Source organism: Eurytemora carolleeae, unplaced genomic scaffold (assembly GCF_000591075.1).
Source record: "Eurytemora carolleeae unplaced genomic scaffold, Eaff_2.0 scaffold374, whole genome shotgun sequence".
Lineage (NCBI taxonomy): Eukaryota > Metazoa > Arthropoda > Copepoda > Calanoida > Temoridae > Eurytemora > Eurytemora carolleeae.
In genome coordinates, this window is record NW_019397040.1 from 74,275 (window position 1) to 101,169 (window position 26,895).

The window sequence follows — 26,895 nt, forward strand, 5'->3', positions numbered from 1 at the left end:
CCAGGCCCCCCCCTCGTACGCCCCTGATTATTTTACGATACAAGTCGTGTATTGCAACTTTCTCAATTTGTATGGACGCTACGTTCTTCAGTATAAGATGTTTTAACAATGTTCTCCCTATAAATGCAACAAATAGATTAGAATCGATTATTTTTCGATGTAAGCCCATACCCCTTTTTATTTTTCGCAAACACTCCCTTTAACGCCCTACTACCTTGCCGCCTTTTTAGCTGGATTGTGAAAATAAGATATTTTATTAGTGCTTGAAAGGTAGAAGACACCAGTGTCTAGCATTCTGAACCATATCTTGACAATGTTGTTTATGAAAACAATTTAAAAATATTGAAAATTATGAAATTACATAAAAGCATAAGCACTGTCATCTGTTTAAACGTCGTAATATTCTTTTATATTGTTTTTAATGTCTAACATTTTTGAGCAGTTGTTTTATTGGGAAAGATTATTGCAGAGGGAAGATTGCAAGACTGAAGACACCGACCTTCAAGACACAGTACAGAGCCCGTTCTCTCTATAGATAGTGGTCGTGTAGTTCACATACTTTGGGGACGTTATGTTGGCCACTAGATGTCTCATGCTAAATTCTTATCTAATAGATAAATAATTTCTCCGTACACTTGTCGACCAATATAGGAGACGTCAATTTGTCGACAAATGTATGGAAGGAACGGCTTCAAGCATCAAATGAACAGTACGGTTATGGCTCATACTGTACAAGTGTACGCACTATGCACTACGAAGAGGTTAATTATCATTATTTCATTCAGATTTCTCCAAGATAGTTAAGGTATCGCAACAAAGCTTGCGCACGAATGAAAGGTCGATACGATACGGGGAAGATTAGTACCCTCTGACCTCATATTCCAGTTACGGGCGTTGTGACGTAGGTTTATAGGGTACAGAATTCCAAATCGTATGACTACCTTACCATATTCCAGTACACATTAATTTCTCAGAATTTAAGGTTTTAGACACAACGCCAATCCTCTTTTTCGGTATATTATCTTTGTACGATATAATACAATTACAAAAAGTTCGCGGATTTAATAATATTTTGTGAGTGCATTTTAAATAAAAAAAAAAAACGGACAGACCGACAAGAAAAGTATAAAAAAGCAGCAGACGACGGCCTGTATAAAGGGTCTAGTGATTTTGTTAAAATGTAATCCAAGAAATAGAAAATTGAATCCTATTAAAATCAATAATATCAACAAAACTACATCATATTGTGATGGTTGTAGTTAGGGTTTCCAGCGAAAAGGGAAAATAATTTTGCGAAAGTATTCCGTAAAAAAAATTCGAATTTTTCGCATTTTGTTTGTGAAATTTGGTTTTAATCTGCTTCGCTTAAAAAGTTATTTTTTTGTTCAATCTATTGTTGCAGAATTTTTTCATTTCCGTAAACTGTTCTCGCTAAATTAATTACATCTTTTCATTTCCGTAAACTGTTCTCGCTAAATTAATTACATCTTTTCATTTCCGTAAACTGTTCTCGCTAAATTAATTACATCTTTTCGCATTTTTACACTTAATTTATTTTCGGATTTTTGGATCAACATTTTTATTTTGAACCATAATTATTTTGTGCAAGACCATTTCAGATTTATCTCTGTTAGAATGTGTGGAACTGGAACCTGTGAGATATTAGTTGACAGCTTAAGAACATCTCAGCGTGTCAAATACATAAATGGCGATTGTGTTCCTAGTTCTAGTGGTTATGTAGCAGGCAGAGGGAACCAGGAACCAGATTGTGTTCCTAGTCCTAGTGGTTCTGTAGCAGGCAGAGGGAACCAGGAACCAGATTGTGGTCCTAGTTCTAGTGGTTCTGTAGCAGAAGGAGGGAACCAGGAACCATATTTAATCAATAAAAGTGACTGTAGAGATGGGCACAGTCGACTTTTTTCATTTCGTTCATTCATCCTTCGTCAGCGAATTTTTGTTAGTTTGTTTTCAATCGTTTAAAAAAATTTATTTTGTTCGTACTCAAAATGATTATTCATTTTCCATCTGTTTAATTCGTTCCATCACAGAACTATTGTTCAGAAAAATCGTTCGTTTAATAATATCGTTCATTCAGTAAAAAACGTTAGTTTTTATAATTTGTTTGAAAAAATAGTTTGTTTAGTAACAAACTAAAGTTTTGTTGTCAAAAAATCATTTATTCGGAAAAAACATTAGTGAATAAGTTAGAAAGATAGATTTTGTTAAAATCTTTTGAAAAATTCGTTTGTTCTGTAAAAAAACGATGGTTATTTCAAATTCGTAATAACAATTTTAAATTTTTTTTTCTTCGTTTTTAAAAAACGATATTTTGGTTAATTCTCTGAACAATCCATTTCGTTTGTCCATCATTGTCTTTTTATCATAACGACACCCTTTTTCACGAAAAATTTCGTTCGTTCAAAAAATTTCTTTGTTAAAAAATCCCGATGTCCATCTCTAATTGTGAGAAGCATAAAGTTAAAACATTTGGGATCAAGCATAGATCTCCATCTTATGCAGACCTAGCTCCGGATTAATCTCATTTCTCTTTTGTAACCTGTCGTGGTCAAATCAAATATTTTTAATTGTGGAATCAAGTGTTCAAAATTAACGATTGTTTGCACTGAAGTTCTGACCTTTGGTTGAACACTTTTAAATTCAGTTCAACCAATTCCTCAATATGCCGGGTCAAACTAATGATTAACTTGCTCACTTAGTTTAACTACTTCTTACTATTCATTAAAATTGGTTTCAGAAGTCTTGGTTTCCATATAAAACTTTCGAATCCAAGTTCGTTTCTCTGTTCAGTAGTTCAATTAATTCAGCATCGGAAAAAATCTTAAATACCAAGTAATGTTTTTATTTTTATTTCAGAAGATTTTAAAAATGTACCAAGTTATGGCAAAAAAAACTTTATTAATCATACCCCAAAAAATGTTTTTTTTTTCTCAAATCTTAAAGTATTAAATTTAAAAAATCAAGGTTTAGCACGGATACTCAGTATACTAACTAAACTATTTGTTTACATTTAGAAATTGAAAAATATGATGGGGAAAAAAATTGTCATCCATTTTCTTTAAATGTCTAGGCGCCGTTAATATAACGGGAAAAGATTTTCCGTTAATGTTGACCGCATCGTTCATAACGATAACAACATTGATAGTCCTCTAACTGTTCTGAAAGTAATTCTTATCCGTTATTCTAATCAATATCGTATTTTACTATTATTTAAAGTCACATGATGTTAACAATCAACTATCGCTAACGATCATCAATAAGAGTACTGCATGCTTAATTGTACTTGCAATGTCCGATTCACAACGGTACCATTTAAACTTTATCTGTTCAATAATGTGGAAGATATTTCCGGTTTTCTGGCTTTAAAACTGATTGTTGCCGATAATTCCTACATGTTTTCCTGCAGATGAAATGCGCCAATCACGTTTGTAGAGAAACTCCCATTAAAAACAATTGCTTTTTTTATAAATAAAAACATTAATATTCATACTTGATGAGTAAGGGTACCGTTGTAAATCGGGCATTGTCATCTTTGCTTTAAAGATCACTTGAAATTACGCTTAAACTTTAAGAACCTGCTAAGAATCTTTTAACCAATCTATGAAACAAACTGTTTATTTAACAAAGTTATGTTTAGATACGAAACTGTTAAAGATGATATCTCCGACGTGTTAAAGTCCTATGCTGACAGGACACATCAAGGCCTAGAAAAGGTACAGTAAGCCCAGGGTTTCCGGCGAACAAATTGCGAAACTTCGTTAAAATTTTCTTTCGCAAAATTTCGCATTTTTTCGCGAAAATTTAGTGTATATCTGTTTCGCGAAAAAATACGAAAAATGCTAATTTTTACGTCACGATTATGCTAAAAAAAAGGAAGCACTATACAAAAAGTTAAATGTACAGCCTTCAAATTTTTTTTATATTTGCACATTTTCTTGTGAATGAATTCTTTTCATGCATTACCTTGTAGTAAATTTTTATTTATTTTCATTTATCTAAATATTATATTATCTAAATATTTATAACTTTTAGAGGTGAAAACTGTAAATTAATTGTTTCAAAAAATTCATTTAAACGCAAAGCTGTAGATGATGGATAAGACATTTCATTGAAAAGACTTTTCTTAGAAAAGACTTTTCTTAGAAAAGACTTTTCTTAGCTAAAATATTTCATAAATAAGACTTTTCTTAGCTAAGATATTTCATTAATAAGACTTTTCTTAGCTAAGATATTTCATAAATAAGACTTTTCATGGAGAAGACTTTACTTAGAAAAGACTTTTCTTAGATAAGACATTTCCTAGTTAAGCCATTTCCTAACTATGACACTTCTATGAAATGTCCCTCTTTGTAATGTCCCCCTATGAAATGTCCCTCTTTCAGATGTTCTTCTATGAAATGTCCTTCTATGAAATGTCCTTCTATGAAATGTACTTCTATGAAATGTCCTTTTTATAAAATGTTCTTCTTTGAGATGGCCTTCTATGAAATGTTGTTCTATGTAATGTCCTTCTATGAAACGTCCTTCTATGAAATGTCCTTTTATGAAATATTCTTCTATTTAATGTCCTTCTATGTAATGTCCTCCTATAAAATGTCCTTTTATGAAATGTTATTCTATGAAGAAATGTCCTTCTATGAAATGTTCTACTATGTAAAGTTCTTCTATCAAATGTCCTATGTAATGTCCTTCTATCAAATTTTCAACTATGAAAGGTCCTTCAATGAAATGTCCTTTGATAAAATGTTCTTCTATTTAATGTCCTTCTATGAAATGTACTTCTATGAAATGTTCTTCTATGAAATGTCCTTCTATGAAATGTCCTTCTATGAAATGTCCTTCTATGAAATATCATGTCTATGAAATGTTCTTCTATTTAATGCCATTCTATGAAATGTACTTTTATGAAATGTCCTTTTATGAAATGTTCTTCTATAAAATTTCCCTTTATGAAATGTTTCTCTTTTAAATGTTTCAAGACTAAAATATTGATTTTTTTTAAGGTTTATACTGACTCTGCCGGAATGATTAGCTCCACTAAAGAAACCTATATTGACCCTCTCCTAGTTACAGCTGATAACATAAACCCAGATACTCTTTTTCCTGTGTATACGAAAGCTGAAGAGCTCCTCTTAACCTTGAGGTAGAGTTGGGCAAGCTTTTGTTCGTTCATCGTTTTTTTCATTTGTTCAAAAAAATTGATCTCTGTTGTTGTTCTTAAAACTCTCGTTCATGTATCAACTAATTCGTTCGTTTTCTAACTGAACACTCGTGTAGTAAAATCGTTTATTCAGTAAAATAATTGGTTCAATAAAATTTGTTTGATCTGAAAAAAAAACGATAGTTTTTTAAAAGATTTGTTCGAAAAAATCGTTCATTCGGTAAAAAAACGATAGTTTTTTAGAAATGTTATTGGAAAAAAATCTCTCAACAATCGATTTTGATCGTTTTTTGTTTGTTTGTTTTCTGAATGACACCATTTTCCTCGAAAAATTTGTTCGTTTTTGAAAATTTCGTTCATTCAATAAAATGATACCCCATCTCTACTTGGAGGAGTAAAGCAGTTAGTAAAGCCTACGAGGTATTTGAGAATCCAGGTTTGGTCTACAAGGAGTGTGTTGTCAGTGGAAAGAACTCAGTTGTTAAAGCAAAGGTGAATTTTGTTTTAAATTAGAAATATAATCAAATGTCTGGTAAGCAGATACCCTTCATGCAAAGATGGCAATGCTAGATTCACGACACACTGTGAGTGTTCAGGGGTTGTGCATAGGAAAGGGAGGGAGACAAAGACGATATTCAAAAGCAGGACTAATACAAATTAGTAAATATCTGTTGGATGCAAATATAGATTAAAAGTTTAACAGTTTATTACAAAAGCAAAGAATATGACTTCAAATAAAAAACCTTTATTTTAGTTATTCAACATTATATGTTATCTATGTAATAAAACAAGACATTCGTATATATATATATATGTTCCCTATAGCCGGCCAAACGGCTGGACCGATTGGGCTGAATGTTTTTTGTGGACACTCATGATTGGCCGGGTGGTGTTCTAGGCTAAAAAAATCGTAACATTTTTTTTCAAATATTTTTAAAAATATTTTTTTTCAAATATTTTCTTTTCCATGGGCAACGCCGGGCTCTTCAGCTAGAATATATTTAAATGTTGAATTCCCTAATCACAAGAATAATGATAAATATATCTATGTGAAAAACCCTGAATGTTGTACTTGACAAGACAATCTGAGATTTGAGTTAAACATTGCATCTCCGGGGAGGGGGGGGGGGGGGGCAGTTATAAACCCCACACATATTTAACCTAACATTAATAATAGATAGTAGTAATAAGTACTTATCATCATTTGATTTGTATACAATGCATAGAATTCATTGTTTTTAAATCTGAAGAAAAATGTTTCAAAATAAAATAAATTATCTATCATTGAAAAGTTTTCTTCTACTTCTCCTAGTTATTGGGTTTACTTTTAAAATTAAAGGCTAACTGTCTCAGTGTGTAACATTCAAATTTGGTTTGATTTTCCTTAAAATTAGTGATGACTTCTAATTCATTTTATGTTTATTATATGACAGGGTTTTGATAAAACTAAAAGTATTTTAGTTTATTAATGTATGTGAAAGCTTTTTCTTATCAAGTAACCGAAGACTGTTGATTTGTAATGTAGTCTACATGTTAATTGTGTACTTAGAATTAATGAATAGATTAAATTAATTTATCCCTGCCAGTCATTCTAAGAAATGGTGGAGTCAGAAGGGTTTGAATGTCGTCTTTGATTTCAAACAGTTCAGTTTTATGCAAACCAGGAAAACTCACTGTGAAGTGTAACCTTGAAACATTTAGCGGATCAAAAATGTGGAAGATATTGACGTTTTTCTTGGTTTAAAATTTTTCAAATCTGATAATTCGTATGTTTGCACTGCATTAGAAATGCCAAAGTCCATTTTGTAGAGAACCCACAATTGAAAATGATAAGTTTTCAAAATTATAAACATTGGTATCTATTTCATATTTGATCACACAAATGTTTTAGGGCATCGTTCGGAATCAAGCATTGCCATCTTCGCATGGAGGGTCACTGATAGTTTGCCTTCTGTCCCTTAAAAATAAATTTTTAATTATATCCTTGGACTATTTTAAAAGGAGAGTGCAGAAAATGTGAAAGGGGGTCGGGATCAACAATAGTTTAGTTTTTACTTGTATTTCAAATTTAAATAAACAATTGTGACATTGATAGTCGTAATTACAGTTATTTTGACGGAGGCTCAGTCCTAACTTTTACGGAATGTTGGTCGATTGTTTGTTTATTTAAAGTTTACGCCCATAGTTCAATATTACAGGATGCCACAGTGATTTGTGCAGTTACAGCTGCTGTCAATGCAAAGGAGTTATTGATCACGACTGTAGATATATCTATAAATCAGGTAAGGGTTAAAGTGTCTCAGATTATAACGGAACTTACCGAATTTACGTCATCGTTATTAAACATTATAAAATTAACAACTTTTGTGTGGAAAATCTGTCTGCTATATTCATTTTAAACTGAACATAAATTACAATATAAGTGAATTTTATAAGTTATCAATTAAAATTTCAAAAATGAATTCTGTAAATTTCTTTTCACTGTAAAGAAAAGAAATCTAAATCTTAAAAATATTCAAACTTTATTTTACGAAACAATATTTGTTATCTGCCACCCTACTTGAATATCTAAACCATCCCTTTCCAAATTTTCTTTATTTTCAGCTGTTGTTGTTCTTCGACGAACTAGGGATATCTGCCCTCAAAGTATCTGTAAAGAGTATGCACTTAGTTTTAAACTTTGGGCTAAGGAGGAGGTATTTTTATATTCCACTAGCTTGGAAACTCAGCGTTGCCCAAGGGTGTCATAGTTAGTCCCACCGTTTACCCGACCTTTGTCGTTAATTACGATTTAAGTTATATTTCCCCAGTCAAGACTCTTAAACCCAATCGAAGAACATTCCCGTGGCTCTCCCGAGTTCACCAATCAAAATTTTAGGCAAATCGGTCCAGGGGTTCCTGAGTTATGATCGGACAAACAAACAAACAGACAAACAGAGATTACAACTTTATACATATATATAGATACTAGAAATTCAAGGCGCTTCGCGCCCTTCTTTCTAGCCTTAGAGGGCGCTTCGCGCCCATCTTCTAAATTAGTTGTGAACATGTTCTCTTTGTGTACATCGTAAAACAAAACAAAAATAATTCGCGGATTTTCACAAAAAATTTCGCGGATTTTCAAAATTTTTAAAAATTTAATGACGATCGAATTTTGATAGAGACAAATATTTGAAATTTTGATTTTTCATAAACCTTCCCTGGGGTCCCTAGATGTCCCACAAAAAATTTGGGCCCGATCGGCTCAGCCGTTTTGACGTTTATTGGATACAAACAAACAAACAGACACCATGACAGACAGACAAGCCAAATTTATATATAGATAGATATAGATAGATATCAGTATCATTAAATTTCCATGTTTATTGGGACACCCTGATATATATCGCATATTGTTGATTACAGTTTATTCAGATACTAGGCTTTTAGGGCGCTTCGCGCCCATCTTCTATTTAAATTCTGAACATATTCTTTTGTTAACATTTTAAAACAAAAAAAAATCGCGAATTTTCAAGAATTTAAATTTTTTACTAAATTAAAAACCTTTAAAACACATTTTTAAAATTTTTATCATTTATAAACCTTCCCTGTGGTCACGTCCCACAAAAAATTTGGGCCCGATCGGTTCAGCCGTTTTGACGTTTATTGGATACAAACAAACACCCTGACAAGCCAAATTTATATATAGAAAAATGTGTAATATTTGTATGTATTATAGTAAATGTAAAAGTGCTTAATATTTAGATTATAAATGGTTTCTATATAATATAGAGAAAGTTTTAAAAATGATGTCAGAATATATGAACACGAGAGAGATAGTTTTAACTAGTCACAGCTGGTTCAACTATGTCTCCTGTGTCTCTACAGCCAGCTTCAACTTGGGGTGGTTTTGTTTTGATCTGTGTGTTACAAGAGTAGTTTAACGTCTCGCTTTCATAAATACCCAACTCGGCTCTGATCTGAGATTTTAAAACCAGAAATAATATTTCTTTGTTCCTATATTAACACAAAAAATGTTTTTTCCAGTTTGTTGAAACTTTAAATTTACCATCCAAACAACGACAAAAAAACTATCAAACACATCTGTTTTCCTTCAAACAGGATCGAAAAAGAGAAAGTATACAACCCCGTCTATATTAATTTTTTTTCCTAGCTCTTTTATTCTTCTGAAATCCGTCGATTTTATCCTTGAAGCTCATGGGTTTAGAACACTATCTCAGATTTCTCAGGTATTCGTTTAGAATTTCATTTTTGTATTAATACAAGAAGGGTTAGAAGGATGGGAAGGATGAGAACAGTAACTATGCTCTCAGATCTTTATGTTTTATTTAAAAATGCCTGAAACTTTGTATGTAGGCTACATTTATAAATGTTACTTTCTTTACCGATTCAGATAGGATTATTTACAACAAGTTCTTTAACAAGTCGTCTTCCATTTTTAAAGGATTTAAGAAAAATATGTTAAGCACTCGATGGAATTTTTTATCTTAACGTTAAACTACTATGCATAACCCCTGCTTTGACCTATAACTGGTTTTATCTTATATACGTATGTATATACGAGTTTTTATATAACTTGGACACAGTTTTTTTTATCAATTTCTCGAGACGGGGACATCAGATAGAACTAATATTGGTCTTAATCAACTCCTAAAATTGTAAGGCTTCACTACCCTTTGAATTATAAAAGCCGTTTTGAAAAACTCAAGATAGAATTTGTTCTCGGTAATTGTATGTATTTAAATCGCGGGTTCAGATGCAATTTTGAAACTGTACATGATTTATTGTTGTCTTTTTTATGGATCTAGTATTTAAGATTTTTTTTTGTAAAACTATACATTCAAAATATTTAAGCTACACCATTTATATATGTGTACTTTGTACAACTTATATCTTAGTGTGTAAATAAATCTTTATAATATCTAATTTTAACTTTTTTCTTTTTATTCTAGATGGTTGATGATGTCCAGGGATTAGTGTCTCAATACACACCAAACTTTAACATCTTTAAACTAGTCTTGGACTACAACAGTTTATTGCCCTTGCTGAAACAGGTGGAGATGGGCATCTTTTTTTTAACGAATGACATTTTGAGAACGAAAACAAAATGAAAAACGTCGAACGTGCCCATCTCTTAAAACAGGCAGAAAAAGAAGATAATGCCTACATGGTTCTTGTTCTCACCCAAATGGAAAAGACTCTGCGAACTCTGTTTCGGACAAATTTTAAAAGTTTAGAGTTTGGAAACCTTTCGAAGCTAGATGTAAAGGTAAATTCGAATAATTCAGAGGTAAATCTTTAAAGCTTGATCTTGATATCTGCGAAAGTCTGTGTCAAATTCGCCAAGTGCTTGATTCCTAGAATTTAGTTATGCCTTTGGAAGTTCCTGTAAGTGTTGAGTGCAGTGGACCTCAGAATGTTTCTGTTTACCAGTGTACTGAAAGAGACTGTAAGCGTAATTTCAAGTGACCCTCCATGCAAAGAAGGGAGTGCACGATTTACAATGATCAGCTGAAAAATCCGGTGTACACTGCGTACAGTCTGAACTTAACGCAGCGCACAGCGGAATTTTCAGCTGATCATACAAGCGAATTTAGATATGTGTACACACACATCACATCTCTGTCCTCGACTAACACTGTTCATGGGTACTGTTGTAAATCGGGCTTTCCCCTCTTTGTATGGAGGGTCACCTGAAATTACGCTAAACAGTCCCTTTAAACTTGAATTATGACGCGCTTTGCACCAAGTTTGTCCTGTGCACATTAGAGTACACTTTAGAATAAATATATACAATTTAATTTCATGAAACATAAAAATAGGAAGACGACTTGAAGGTCGTCTTGATTTTTTATAATTTGCTGTATTTTTTCTCAACCTAATTTTAGAAGTAAAATTCTAGAGATGATATAAAATACCCCTGGTCCTGGCATTTCCAAAATGTGGTCTGCCTTTTTTGAGCTTTCAATATTGCCCGAGATAAGAAGAACTTCGTTCAGATTTTGACAATTTTGGTTTTATTTATCAAAATTGAAGTCTGAACAAAATTCTTATAATCTCCAGTAATATTGAAAGCACAAAAAAAGCGATCCACATTTTGGAAATTCTAGGGCTAGGAGAATTATTTGGTAATTATTTCAAGAATCATATATTTAAAAAAATGACATCCAAATATCACAAATAAATTTAAATATTTATTTATTATGACGTCTTGCTAGTTGCTCCTGTCATGTTTCGTGAGACACATTGTATCTGCTTACTGTGTATTGCTAGATCTGTTCCTCATCCTCATTGAAAGCTTGTCAGCTTGTCCGAATTAAACACTTTTCTAACTGGAAAAACCACGATATCTTTCACCCTATTATTCAGATATAAGTTTGAAATTTGTCATTAGGCTAGCACCTCTTTAAATAATGAGTCAGTTTATAAATCACAACGACAATCCTTTAAATAATGAGTCAGTTCATAAATTACAACGACAATCCTTTAAATAATGAGTCAGTTTATAAATTACAGCGACAATCCTTTAAATAATGAGTCAGTTTATAAATTACAACGACAATCCTTTAAATAATGAGTCAGTTTATAAATTACAGCGACAATCCTTTAAATAATGAGTCAGTTTATAAATTAATGCGACAATCCTTTAAATAATGAGTCAGTTTATAAATTACAACAACAATTCCTTTAAAAAAACTGAAGATTCATTATAACATCCAACGAAATAATCTGAAATTATTGTTTAGATATCGCTTCGCATCAGAGAAAAGTTATTGTCTGTTTGGATCGGATCTGAAATAATTCTAGAAGATGTTTTTTGCTATTTCGTCCGAGCTAGGTATATTATCAATCCATTTCTGCGTGGGGGAAATTTAAGCTTTTTTAATCTTTAAAAGTGAGGGCCGGGGGGGGGGGGGCATTGATTTTGAAGAACAAGCTAATAAAAGGACTGAAATGTAATACCAAGTGATTTTTCATTGTTAGAGTGGCATGTCTGATTCACAACGTTATCCTTAACGGCATTGTCTGATCGAGCATGAATTAGATATATTCATGTTTTGTTTTTGAAAACTGTTAATTTAATTATGTGATTTCTCTCTCAAAGTGACAATTGTGCTTTTTTATATTTCAAAAACACTGAAGAAATTTTTTTGCATGACAGAAAAAGTTTCATCTTTTATGTTTTTGTTTAAATTAAGATTTTGTTGTGAATCAGGCGCAGCCTCTCTCAAAACTACAACGAGAGCCCATTTCATGATGTTGGTGAGCCTTCACTTCTCTTTCGTTAACAACAATCATATTTTGTTTGGAACAAAGTAAAGTATATTTATTCAGTGTTTGTGAGATATTTCTGAAATTAGCCGTAGTACTCATTAACGCTGATGAAAACATGAGGGGAAACCCAATCATCAAATCACTGGAGGTAAAACATTGCAATTTCATGTTAAAGGGACTGTAAGCGTAATTTCAAATGCAAATCGGCAAAGGTTTATCGGAAGACGATATTCATATTATTACTTAATCTTGTAAATTTTTAGTAAGCATTCATTCAACCTGAAAATCATAAAGTACGATTTAGACAATATGTAACTGTAAACCATGTACAAGAGTGGATGGGGGGGGGGTTTAATTACCACCAAGATTATTCCCTGAACTGAGACATCGAAAGAATGTATAAAATGTTGTCTTGACAATTTTTAAATACCTAAATTTCATTTTATTGTAAAATAAATAAATAACCGTAATCTGTACAAGAACAGTTTTTAAAAGCTTGAAATATTTATTTAATTAAAAATCTAAATATGTTCAACATTCCATTTTCACTACAAATAAGTTTAATTTAGAAAACGAGATTTTGAACGTTTTTAAACCTCTATGACTTTCTTAGAAAAAAGTGCGGAAGATACCTTGTTTTTTATCTTGTAAAATTGGAAAAGTTCACACTTAAATGTTTACTTTCACTTTGAAATGGCAACTACCAATAAAATCATCAATTTTCAGCGTGAAAAATAACGATATCTCGATCTCATTCATCTATGTCCCGAAACATTTTAAGTAGTGAATCTGAAATGCCAAGCTTTAAATGAAGGGTTATTTAAAACTATGTTCACATTACCTTATAACTAAGTTTTAAATAACAGTTGTGGTGGTTTAGTTCAATAAAGGCAAAAACTATGAAATATATATTGAGAATAAAATCTGTAAAGTTGTCATTGAAGTCGCATGCTTTATAATTATCTCTGAGTATATATAAAGTTGTAATCTCTGTTTGTCTGTTCGTTTGTTTGTCCGATCATAACTCAGGAACCCCTGAACCATTTTGCCTAAAATTTTGATTGGGGAACTCAGGAGAGCCACTGGAATGTTCTTAGCTTGGTTTGTAGATTCTAAAGTGAGTGGACTTTTGTTTCGAAACCTTAGTTTCCCCAACTCGACCAAGTGCGGGTAAACGGCAGTAGTAACCATAATTAACCTAGGCACGCTGGGTTTGAAAGCTAGTGCTTTATGTATGTTTTCTAGACTGAATCTGAGAATACCACAGACTCTCTACTTCCCAGCCTCAGTTTTAGGTAAAATATCACTATATTTAAAATGTCGTCTTTCATTGTTCCAGAATTTTCTGATAAGATAGGTTTGGGCGGCAAGTTCCATATTATACAGAGCGTCCCATATCATATTAGATTATCTCCAATCTTTAACACCAAAATAAACCCTTATTACTCGAAAAAATTGTCATTTTCCGCAAGAAAATTCTTATCTAAGCCTTAAGTTATTTTTCAAAATGATTCATTCTATAATGAAATTTTCTAATTAGTCCCAAAAATCGTAATTCGGTCTAATTTGATGTGGGACACCATGTATTAGAAAATCTCCAATCTGTAACGCCAAAATACGCACATAATACTTGAAAACCCTAGGATTCTCTGCATGCAAATCTTTATATTAGTAATGTACAATTTTTTTAATGATTTGTTCTTTTTAATTTTCTTATTAGTCCCGTTAATCGCAGTTTAAAGCTATAACACGATACAATTTGATGTTGCACTCGCTGTTGTATATAATATATCTAAGAGAGATTCGATGTTTTTTTAATCTCACAAGATTTGTGGTAACTTTTTCCTCACTTTTAGCTCTTTGAATTGATAAAAAATACATTAAAAGTTTTTTTTCTGAATAGAAAAACTGAAGAAAAAATGTTATATAGTTTTTCTATTAACATTTTATTAAGCAGTAGCTTGGGAACCCACAACTGCTTTGGTTACTAAAAGTTACTTATGCCGTTTACCCGCACTTGAACGATTTTACCGGGAAACTAAATGTTTTCGCAATAAAAGTCGACCCACTCAAATAAGAATCTCAAAACCAAGCTAAGAACAATCGCGTGGGTCTCTTGAGTTCCCCATGTGAGGCGGATCGGTCCAGAGGTTCCCGAGTTATGATCGGACAAACAAACAAACAGACACCCAAACAGAGATTACAACTTTATATATTTATAAGATAATAGGCTCTGTTTCAGCTGCAATTTATAAACAATTTTATCTCTCGATTTATAAAATTAATGATTGATTATCAGTTAACACTTGATAAATACGTGTTGAAACATCATTATCAGAATGTTTCTACTGCGTCCCCAATCTTGTTTATACGAATCAAGCAGAGGGAGGGGGTGCATGGCCGCCACGAGCCCCGCAAAATGGTATCAAAGTCTCTGTGTTCGCAGATGAATATTTAAAATGACCTGGCGCTACCCCTAACGTTAGAATAGATATTTTAGAAGTAAAAACACAAATTTTTGAAATAAAATATTTAATTTTCAAATGTTGAACAATGTTTTCTTGAATATCAAAAAACATTGCAAAACTATAAAAATATTAAATATTCAAAACATAAAATTTTTCATTACTTCTATAAAATTTATTCTAAAGGACAGGTCCCTCACCTCCTCCCTATTAAGACTTTGACATGAGATAAGACGGATTGATAAGGATAAGAGACATGTGATAAACAAGATGAAAGATGATTTAATGAAACTAGAGATAGTTTAACTTGAACTATTAACGTACTAACTTCACTGCTTTATAGTTAAACTGCTCTATTTGTTAACTTATATTGTATAATCATAGTCTGCTTAAAGATAGTTTAACTTGAACTATTAACGTACTAACTTCACTGCTTTATAGTTAAACTGTTCTATTTGTTAACTTATATTGGTTTCAAGCTTCAAATTCTGCATGATTTAAATTGGCAAGTGTTTAAATAACATTTTGCAAAGATACAAATATTAGATTTGAATGGACTGTTCACTTTTTACTGTTCAGTTTCTTTGTAAGGACTATTTTTTATCTGTAACCTTTCTAACCTTCTTGAGATTATAATTTAATTTTTACACAACGTTACGTACTTTAAATTCAAAATTGAAATTTCAAAAAAGGCGAATTTTATCAATTTTATTACAGTTTGATTTAAACTTTGCAAGCTTTAATACACTCCTCAAATATTAGGTTTTTTAGATTTATCAAATTGTACAACAAAATCTGATCATTTTATGTTTTTCCTTGACCAAATATTGATTAATTCACATTGAGAACTAAATCTAATGTACATGCAAGAAAAAGAAATAAATAAGCAAAATTGGCTTGGTTTCTAGGTTATTTAGCTTTATAGAAATATGTTTAAAAAGCACATTTCAGTTTATCCCATGGTCAGATTTAGAGATAGAGCTTTCAAAACATCTATAAATTATCTTACAATCCTGGTGAACAGATTTGTTAATTTTTTTATTATATGCTTCTTCTGGGTTTCTTAAATTTTCTACTATATCATCCAAGAATTGTAAAAATAAGACCTTTTCAGTCAAAAATTAAGAAAATTAATTTTTATTTTTGTCTCTCATTCAAACCCCATAAAGATGCTAATAGAAATGGTGAATTTGTTTATCATGGGTTTACATTTAATTTACAAACGTTTTAAAAGTTCTAGCATTGAAGCTGACCTTGGAAGAAGCTGAAATGTGCTTTTTGAACATATTTCTATTTGTGCATAAAGCTAAATAACCTACAAACCAAGCCAATTTTTACTTTTGCATTAATTTTTCTTGGATGTACACTTTAGATTTAGTTCTCAATTTCAACCAACCAATATTTGGTTAAGTAAAAACATAAGATGATCAGATTTTGTTGTACAATTTGATTATGTAAGACCTAATATTTGAGTAGTGTATACAATTTAAGAGGTCTTTTTGATGAGAAAGAAATTTTTCAGGTCGAAAGCTGTCCCACTATCATCAATGGCTACCTGCATTAAAAATCATTCAAGTGAAATCAATTTAAAAATGGCGGACACAAGCCTCGCGGAGGAGCTGGCTGCAGCTGAAACTAGCCTCGCTGAGGAGCTGGCTACTGCGGAGGAACACGCTACCGCGGAAGACGACCAAGTGTTTCGCTGTTTCACCAAAGCGTTGGAACTACCAATGGTATCGGTTCTAACTAGCACGGTGACTGCCACAACAGAACTTATCTCAAGAACAAGGTAAAAGATTGTACAACAGTGCTTCAAAAATTGCAAGCTTTCACGTACAAATCAATTTTGCTAGTTTCTTATAAATAACTAAAACTAAAGTGCACCAAAGTACAAAAATGTACATGTCTAGTGCTACAAAAAAGTAAGAGTGAGGTTAAATCAAGGCGTTGTGACACTTCAAATCTTAAAAAATGTATGCAACTTTTTATAGCAGTCTGACTAGAACTGGTTTTTTTTCGTTGAGGGTGTAATAGATTTTAATTTATCCTTATGAAAAATGAACAGCTGGATCGTTTATAAATGTGTCTACGTGAATATCTATAAAATTAAGTGTAGCAATTGTGCTTGTCTGTTTGTACTGACCGTATACTTCATGAACCCATTCGATCAGAAGTCATGAATTCCTTGACATCTGCTCTATTTCCATTTGCTCTATCGAGTCATTTGCTCTATATTCCATATGCTCTGTACCTCATTTGCTTTTGCTTTATGACTAAACACATCATTTGCTCTATAACCTAAAAATACACTGGAAACTAGATTTTATTGAAATTCGATATGCGGGATTTTTTTTGGAAAATTCGCAAATTATTGAAACTTGGAGTCTTAGTCAGTTCTTCAAAGTTCATCATGACAGCGCGACTGCTCAATAATAACAAGGATAAAAACCTATAATATGTGGTGAAAACTATATTTATTCTACTCTTAAACAAACAGGGTGTCTATCAGTACTGGAGATGTCTTGAATACAGAAGGGAGATTATGCTGTGGCTAAAACCTTCATAGAAGGGAAGGAAATTCTGAACTTGCCTGAGCACAGCCATCCATCAGATATTAGGCAGATAAACTTCCGGTTAGCTGAATGTGATGCGTTTAATAAAGCAAGAGAAGACTGTAAAATATGTTTATAGAGCAAATGACGTGTTTACTCATAGAGCAAATGTTGAGTAGAGCAATTGGACCAAGACAGTCATAAAAATGTGTATAGAGCAAATGACGTGTTAAGTAAAAGATCAATTAAGGTATAGAGCAGATGACATATAGAGCAAACGTCGTGATGTATGAGCTATAGACTGGAGCAAATGGTTAATAGATAAAATGGAACTAGAGCAAATGGCCATTGAGCAAATGGAAATAGAGCAGATGTTGTAGCGCCTATATTATGATTGGGGAACACGGTAGAAGAACGAAAATGTTTTGGTTTAGTTCAAAAGTTCTAAATTAAGTGAGTTGACTTTTATGGTAAAAGTTCAGTTTCCGGGCAAATCTTGGTGCCCAAGCTATTAAAAGCATTATTCGAAATGTCTTCTTTATACAAAACATCGTTTGACAACTAATCCCTTTATATAGACCCGTCCAAATGGTTACAGAGAAGATCAGAACAGTTGGTGAGCGAGAAGGTAAAAAGTTCAAATGAAAATATGAAAAAATATTTGTTTAATATTTTTGATATCTAGAGGTTAAATCTGTTTTGTCCTCTGTGAACTGTATCTATGAGAACAATTTAAGTTCAAGGTAATATTTTCATACGTCTATAAATATATATATATATACTTTTTTTGTCTGTTGATTTGTATCCAATAAACGTCAAATCGAGTGAACCGATCGGGCCCAAATTGTTTGCGTGACCTCGCTAACCCCAGGAAGGTTTATAAATGCAGAAAATTACAAAAATGTGTGTCCAAAAGTTTTTAATTTTTGTAATTTTTTCTAAATACGAAAACACATATTTTTAAATCCGCAACATTTTTTTTGTTATTTTTTATATTGTAAAAAGAGACGATGTTCACAGCAAAAGCTGCATAATCAAAAGTTGAAATATAAAAGATGGTTTCGAAGCGTGTCGGCTGGATAAAATGTTATTCGTTTCTGATTGGTGAAAATAAAAAATGTTTATAAAATGAGAAGACAATTTATTTGCTTCTTGATATTTTACGGGAACAAATAAAAACACCCTTCTAGCAGTGAATCCGCCATGGGCACATTAAACTTATGTAAATTGCGTTTTAAGATCGACATTTTATTTTTTTATAATTATATTCAAACTCCTCTTATTAAAGAACTATTGAAATAAACAAAAATTATTTAAAAATCTGATATGCAACCGGACAATATCTTGCTTTTTTGGAACTTGTGCATAAAACTAGAAGAGCTACGAGGTCACAAAGTTTTGCCGGTAAATGCACATAAATAGCTTTACGTTAATTTTCTAAACAAGATAAATTTCTTTGTTTTAAGTTTAAATAATTATGATATATCTTTAAGGGCTCTGTAAAATTCTGGCCTAAAGCATAAAACATAGCAAACATGACAATTTTTTACAAGTAGACATGCTGTTCTTACATGTATTGCTGCTTTTTTTGCCAAAAACAAAATAATATGAATCTTTACTAATTTTTGGCACACATTTTAAGTTAGACCATGCAGTTCAGTAATCGAACTTGTAACAGATCTGAAATTTGTCTCTTAACCCTATAAAGGCTGGGGTGTCTAGACGGGGTATGCGTCCTCACCCCCCTCACCCCCCTGATAAAGGCCTTAGAGAATAGATATAGGGTTGTTCATAGCCGAATTCTTCAAATTTTAAAAATAAATTAGATCGATAACTTTTATAGTTTGGATTCTAGGGAGGGTGGAAAAAATGCGAAAAAAAGGTCAAAAAATGTTATTTATTTGTTCAAAACAAGTATTAAGTGTGACACATGTTTTTTACATCCATTTTTCAAGGGGTTTTCAAAAATATAGTTTTTAGATCTGTAGCTGTAGTCATAAAAAAGTTAGGTGCTATTTTAGATTTTTTTTTTACACAGACAAGACTTTTTACTGCCCTGTACCCTACCCTATGCAAGAAAAAGAGGGGTCACTGGAAATTACGCTTACAGTCCTTTTAACTATCATTGAATCAAACTTTGCTAAAACTTGACATCTATCAGGGTTGAGACGGTAAAGACTAATCTTACTCCTACTCTGAAAACCCTGGATGATTATGCTTGTCATGGCATGGACAGAGTTAACGATAAGGTAAATTTTTTATTCAGCAATTTGTAAAGTGACTGTATGTGTCAAGTGAATCTCCATTTAGAGAGGGACATGTTCGAATCACAACAGTACTTTTAAAATTGTTGCCTGATATGGATTATAAGAAAGATATGTCATCTCCTCTTTGAAAATTAATTATTGTAAACCTTGGCTTGCGCATTTCTGCTACAATGACAAAACGAGTCAATTATAAAAAAAACTCGAGCTTGAAAAACGAAAAAAAAAATTCCCCATTATAGAAAAAAATGTAGGTTTAAAGGGCAACGTTATAACAAATGGAAAAATATTTAAACAAATTTAATTTCAAAGCATTTCTAATCTTGGGTATAAAAAATATCATTTGTTAACTGAATACTTTAAATAAATGTAATCTATATAATAAAGCTCCTCGCTCATAAATATATAATATATGGAGCTCTTTAAATTTGTTTCCGCGTATTTATGGCTATTTATTTATTTATTTTCGCAAAAACTGATATTTATGTAAAATAGTATAAAACCAATTGAAAAATTTTCAAGACGACATTTGATAAATTCTTTCGATATATGGCTCATTTAGGGTTTAACTGTATGTCAGCTATAGATGATAAAATGGCTGAACCGAGTAAGCTGAATTTTTTTTCGGAAACTCGTGGCTACTGGGGGGTAACATAGGTTAAAATTCAAATTCATTTTTTCAAAAATCGATTATTTTTCAATTCGTTTTTTCACGGGCAACGCCGAGCACTCCAGCTAGCTAGTCCCACATTTTATTGAACAAATATATTTAATAATTTTATTCTCTATTTAAGGTAACGGAGACTAAGGATTACTATGTGACCCCTGCGGTAACAGTTGTAACAGACCTGAAGGACAGTACACTAGAGATGTACGGTACTTGTGTACATAAGGTGGCTGAAACCAAGACAGCATATGTAGACCCTGTTGTACATAAAGTTTATGACATCAAGGATTCAACCACTAAGGTATATTTAGTTTATACTGGGTGTCCTAAAAAACATGAGAATTGAGCGATAAATACGCGATCGTTTTTGTTTAAATGAAGTATGCCTGATTTTAAAAGCCATAATATTATTAAGTATGGAGCTTCTAGACAAACGGGTATTGCAGTACAGGGCACTCCTTATAGTTCCCAATGAACTTATTTTTTTTTTATTATTTTATTCTTAAAGATTTCTTAAAAACCAGTTATATCAAAACATCGAAAAAAACTTCCTTAAGAAAGCTGCAATTAACCTTAATCATTGAAACCTTAACCATTGAAAAAAAAAATTGAAAAGTAATGTAAGGTATTATTTTTTTATTTTGTTATTATTTTGTATTAAAATCATATAAAATGTTTTATTAACTTTCTACTTTTCGGACAACATTTTTTTCGGAATTAATAAAATTTTTACTGAGAACAACCGAATGCAATCAAAACATAAACAAAAAAATTAGAACTCGAGCAGAAGACAAAAATCTTACGGATTATACATAGTTTACTGATTATTTCATAATCGTCACTCATTTCCCATGTTTAGTGGGACACCCTTTACAAACATCAAACAGTTAACTTTAAAAAATCATCAACTTTTTGTCAGGCGTATTCTGAGTGTGAGAGGATGGTATACTCAGCTAAGGAGAACTATGTTAACCCAATGCTTGAGAAAGCATCTGACGTGAAGACGACCTACGTTACTCCAACAATTAAAATGGTGGACGAGGTCCGGACCGGTTATGTTGTACCCGCCATAAACAAAGCGTACGAGGCGGTTGATAATCCTGGACAGGTGTACAACGAGTGCGTAGAGTACGGAAAAGAAGCAATTACGCACACCAAGGTATAAATATGTTTTTTTATGAATTCTCATGATTTTTTCACTCGTTTTAAAATTTAATGAAGCCGATTGGGCTAGTTATGTCTGATAAAGATGGGGGAAAGGGTTGGGTGTTTCCTTCCCACAACCTTATGATTTGCTCTTATAGTTGAGCTCAGTGAGTGTGATATACGTCCCTAGACCAACTTTTCAAGGCCACACAGCTTATAAAATGTATGTCAGCAAAATGTTGATAAATATTTATTTTACTTTTGACAAATGTTAACATGTTTTCAAATGATTAATAAAAATTAAGAACTGTTGCTCAATGGAGTATGTTTTAATAAATGAAACACTGGCAAGTCGTTTGACCGTCCTATACACCAAAAAAAACTAAAAAAAAGTTTAAACCATGAAGGTAAAAAACGTTTGAGTGTTTTAGTTTAAGCTGCTTTTAAGTTATAAATAAACAAAGTGGGGGCTGAAAAAACGGTAATATATCAAATGTATAAATTATGAAGTCAGAAATTTCTTTTAATAATACTTTTATACAACGGTTTTAGGATGCTACAATCAATACAGCTATTGCAACAATTGACTCTGCAAAAGGATATCTAGTGACTGCTCGTGATACTGCTGTTAATAAGGTGGAGGAAGACCAACCAGATTCAGAAAATTAAAAAACTTAATTACGTAGATGTCAATTTATTATAAATATATTTAGCACCTTTTAACATTCTACTTGTTTTGAGAGAAATTGTATATTTAGTTCGTGAAAGGGAGTGTCTGGCTTGACATGGAAGTTGGGCTAAGAATGCAATATTGTAGAGAACTTTTTTAGGAATTATTTGAGACATGTTAGAGAGCAAAATTGAGACTTAAAATCCTCTTTGAAAAAACGTCTTAAGGTCTCAAATAATTCTCTACAATACTGCATTCTCAGCTCAACTACCAAGTACTGCCAGAAACTCCCTTTAAGCTTGATTTTTTTTCATCAAAAATATATCTTTATATATTACATGTTATATTTAAAAGGATGTAAAATCTTTAACGTATAGAAATTCATTTAGCTCTCGTTGTACATAGAAGACACCAAGACAACTGTCAAAAGAACTTCCAGCAAAACATTGGATATAAGTCTAACATATGCTAAACAAGCAAGGTAAATTCTCTTGTTAATGTTTTAATATACAGGGGTCCAGTTTCTCAAGTAGTCCCCATAATACAAGTTAAAGGTCCCACGATAATCCTTGAAACAAGTTGAAGGTCTTCATATAGTCCCTGTAATGGTCAAGGGTTGAAGGTCTGGTAAAAGTCCCTTGTAGCCCTGAGCCCTGTAACTAATATTATTTTAATAGATCCCGTTTTTTGATAAAATCCTCAGACCTCCTTCTTGAAGCTCAGGAAGCTCTTTATGCTGGATTAATGGAACGGTTTCCCAAATCTGCTGATCTTTTGGACAGAAGCTTCAAAACTGTAACATATGCCAGTAGGGTAAGACTAAGACATAAGGTAGCACCTAAAAAATACGTTTTCTTACTAAACGTTTCTTTACTGTATGTATCCTTACTAAAAGTTTCTTTACTGAACGTTTCCTCACTGATCCTTTCCTTACTGTATGTTTCCTTACTGAACGTTTCCTTACTGAACGTTTCCTTACTGTATGTTTCCTTACTGAATGTTTCCTTACTGAATGTTTCCTTACTGAACGTTTCCTTACAGAACGTTTCCTTCACAAAATATTTCTTGCCACCAAAAGTTTCCTGCCACTAAACATTTCCTACCACAAAATGTTTCCTGTCGCAAAACGTTTACTGTTACAAAACGTTTCTTTACATTTAACATTCAATAGATTTTCAAACTATTTGTATTTTTTATAAAAGGTTTATCTGAAGGAAACATCCTTTTTAAAGAAAATGTTTTGTAAGGAAACGTTTTGTGGCAGGAAACCTTTTGTGTAGTTAACGTTTTGTAAGTGCTTTAGACATGCACTTAAAGGATCTGTAGAAGTTATTGATCCGCCTTGAGTGGTATAAATGGAATGCTCAATTCATAAAAGTATCCTTAAAAAAAAAAGTCGAAGGACGCCCAAGTCGCTTTTGAAGACGGGGCGGGACTGGGCTGGGTGGTATAAATGGCATGCTTAATTCATTAATGTATCCTTAAAAGTTTTGTCTGATTTAGAATATATATGAGATTAATATTTTCAATTATGTTTTCACTAAAAAAATATCTTGCGGATTTCTTGCTTCAAAAACATAGAAAGATGTAAATCATTAACTTTTCAAATCTGATATTAAAGTTGTTAAAGGGTACCATTGTGGATCCCCTCTTTAAATTGAGGATAGCTTGACATACCAACAATCGACAGTAAATAAGTGTAAGGAATTTACCCTGAACAGGTTCTTTAACTTTATAAATATTCTAGGTCTTGTTTCTGAAAACAACTGAAGCTGCTTCAGTCATGTTTGAAACCACAAGGCAGGTTTTAGTTATTTTAGAAACTACAAGGTTTTAGTTACTTTAGAAATTACAAGGCAGGTTTTAAGTTATTTTAGAAGCCACAAGGCAGGTTTTTAGTTATTTTAGAAATTACAAGGAAGGTTTTTAGTTATTTTAGAAACCACAAGGCAGGTTTTTAGTTATTTTAGAAACCACAAGGCAGGTTTTTAGTTATTTTAGAAATTACAAGGCAGGTTTTTAGTTATTTTAGAAATTACAAGGCAGGTTTTTAGTTATTTTAGAAACCACAAGGCAGGTTTTTAGGTACATTAGAAACTGCAAGGCAGGTTTTTAGTTATTTTAGAAACTACAAGGCAGGTTTTTAGTTATATTAGAAACTGCAAGGCAGGTTTTTGATTATTTTTGAAATTAAAAGGAAGATTTTTGACAAGTTAGACTTATTAAAATCTAAGAGGCAAAAATTGAACATTTAAAAAGAATTTGTAAAAATATTTGGATTTTTTTCTAAACGAATATTTCCGAATTGTAGGAAAGTGAACGACGTTGTAGGGAAACGGCTGGAACAATCCCGTGAAGTGTACAGGACCTCGAGAACCTTCATTGTTTCTGCTACGGTAAACAGCAATTTCATCGATATATATACTTGACGTGTCTGTTTGTTTGCATCCAAAAAACGTCATAACGGCTGAACCGATTCCGTTTGCGACCTCACATGACCCCAGGGAAGGTTTATGGAGCATCAAAGTTGGAGAAAAAAAATACCGGAAATTAGTTCGGAATCGGATATTTTTGTTAGAAAATTCGGAAAGAAAAATCCGCCAACATTTGAACATTATCAAAATGGCCGACTTTCAAACTTTCAGAGGAACAAGTTAAAGCTAAAATTATTTACAGGAAAGGGGGGGGGATCAGAAACAAAGTTGAAATATTTTTTTTTCTAGGAAACTTCCCTGAATTACGGACGACAGTTTAGAAAATCTAACGAAGATAATATTCGTTATATTGCAAGCGTAGCAGGCTGTTCAGCATATCTAGGTAAGAATTTCTTGAAAAGTATATAATGCACGTTAACAGGGTTGTTCCACGAAACATGACCGTAGAAAAACGACTGGAAGGTCGTCCTTGATCATTGAAATAATTTACGACATTTTTTGTAAGTAAAACTTTATAGGTAAAATTCTAGAGTTAATAGTCACAAAATACCCCTAGTCTTGGCATTTCCAAAATGTGGTCTGCCTTTTTTGTGCTCTCAGTTTTACCGGATCAATATGTTTAATTTTTGTTTAGATTTCGACAAAATTGGTTTTATTTAAAAATAAATTAAATCTGAACGAAATTCTCAATACCTTTGGTAATATTGACAGCACAAAAAAGTTAGACCACATTTTGTAAATCCCAGAATTAGGAGAACTTTGTTGTTATTGTGGTTAAGAATCATACATGTGAAAGAAGATTGACGACTGAATGTCTCAAATAAATGAGAAGATCAAAGACGACTTTCAAATCGTTGTTACTGTCATGTTTATATATAAACTGTATTTAAACTGATAATTTAAATTGCAGTTTATGCATACAAAGTAAATTGCAAATTATACATGCCAAGGGAAGGAATAAAATTAATGTTTTAGGAAAGCCAAACGAATATATGCTTCATTGTTGCTGTATTCAGTATTTCTTTAAAACTTTGAACAGTATTTTTGCTTTAAACTTTTGATCAATTAAAAATGTAAAAAAAATATATGGATTTTGGGAAATTCTCAATTGTTTTAGATTCTAAAAGTTAATTCTATAAATTCACAATAAATGTTCATTCTAGACCAGACTTTGGACATTGTGTTATTTAGACAAAAAGTACGGTTTATGGAAAAAAATAATTGTATTTTAATTTACTGTTTCAGGATTGATAGGATTGGAACTGAACAAAGAGAAAACACTATGAGGTTTCAAACACTTGAATATCTGTTGTTTATTATTTACTTTTTATGCTTTTTATACTTTTTATACTTTTAAAAACTATTTATGAAACAAAATATAAGTTATGCCTTTTTGTTTAAATAAACAAAAATTCATTTTTAAACTTATAAACATGCGGTTTATCATAAAATTAAGCTTAAAAATACTAAAGAAATTTATTGATATTAAATAGAATGAAATACAAAATATTGTTTAATCATATTTACAAACCTTGTTATAAAGATGTTAAAATAGCAGAGTTTTCACCAGTTTATGCATAACATAACATACTCAATGCAGAAAGTTGCACCTTGTAACGTATAGATGAAAAATCGATTTTGTTAAAAAATAATGATCTTTTTGTTTTGAATTCTGATCTGTAGTCATTTGTATCACTTATATTCTAATGTCTTTTAATTCAGTCTATTTGAAATTTTTTTTATTCAAAGGAATTGAGTTTATTCCACAAACTGATTTTTTAGCCCCTTTGCAACCCAAGGAACACTAAACTATATCAAGTATACTAGAAGTTCTAGGTAGTGTATACAAGGAACACTAAACTATATCTAGTATACTAGAAGTTCTAGGTAGTGCATACAAGGAAAACTAAACTATATCTGGTATACTAGAAGTTCTAGGTAGCGTATACAAGGAACACTAAACTATATCTGGTATACTAGAAGTTCTAGGTAGTGTATAAAAGGAATACTGAACTATATATGGTATACTAGAAATTCTGGGTAGTGTATACAAGGAACACTAAACTATATCTGGTCTGGTATACTAGAAGTTTAAGTAGTGTATACAAGGAACACTAAACTATATCTGGTATACTAGAAATTATGGGTAGTATATACAAGGAAAACTAAACTATATCTGGTATACTAGAAGTTCTGGGTATTGTATACAAGGAACACTAAACTATATCTGGTGTACTTGAAG

The 26,895-nt window shown here is 31.9% G+C and overlaps 1 protein-coding gene across 1 annotated transcript; it reads left to right on the forward strand.

Moving 5' to 3' along the window:
• The first annotated feature begins 1,613 nt into the window (after nucleotides 1-1,613).
• LOC111711347 (uncharacterized) lies at nucleotides 1,614-26,040 on the forward strand. The gene is made up of 26 exons (XM_023485680.1): nucleotides 1,614-1,866; nucleotides 2,756-2,850; nucleotides 3,656-3,731; nucleotides 5,022-5,161; nucleotides 5,572-5,671; nucleotides 7,378-7,461; nucleotides 7,784-7,875; nucleotides 9,333-9,408; nucleotides 10,132-10,233; nucleotides 10,323-10,448; nucleotides 11,926-12,017; nucleotides 12,515-12,602; nucleotides 13,700-13,749; nucleotides 16,442-16,708; nucleotides 18,050-18,099; nucleotides 18,157-18,214; nucleotides 19,633-19,720; nucleotides 20,530-20,703; nucleotides 21,322-21,561; nucleotides 22,101-22,184; nucleotides 22,608-22,699; nucleotides 22,896-23,031; nucleotides 23,966-24,018; nucleotides 24,530-24,614; nucleotides 24,942-25,035; nucleotides 25,899-26,040. Exons 1-26 carry the CDS (start codon nucleotides 1,636-1,638, stop codon nucleotides 25,937-25,939), a joined length of 2,814 nt encoding a protein of 937 aa, XP_023341448.1. The 5' UTR covers nucleotides 1,614-1,635; the 3' UTR covers nucleotides 25,940-26,040.
• The last annotated feature ends 855 nt before the right edge of the window (nucleotides 26,041-26,895 follow it).

Coding starts and splice junctions, on each gene's coding strand:
- LOC111711347 (XM_023485680.1), top strand. CDS start 1,636: ATGTGTGGAACTGGAACCTGTGAGATATTAGTTGACAGCTTAAGAACA. Junction 10,234..10,322: donor TATTGCCCTTGCTGAAACAG/GTGGAGATGGGC, acceptor CTCTTAAAACAG/GCAGAAAAAGAAGATAATGC. Junction 10,449..11,925: donor TTTCGAAGCTAGATGTAAAG/GTAAATTCGAAT, acceptor ATTATTGTTTAG/ATATCGCTTCGCATCAGAGA.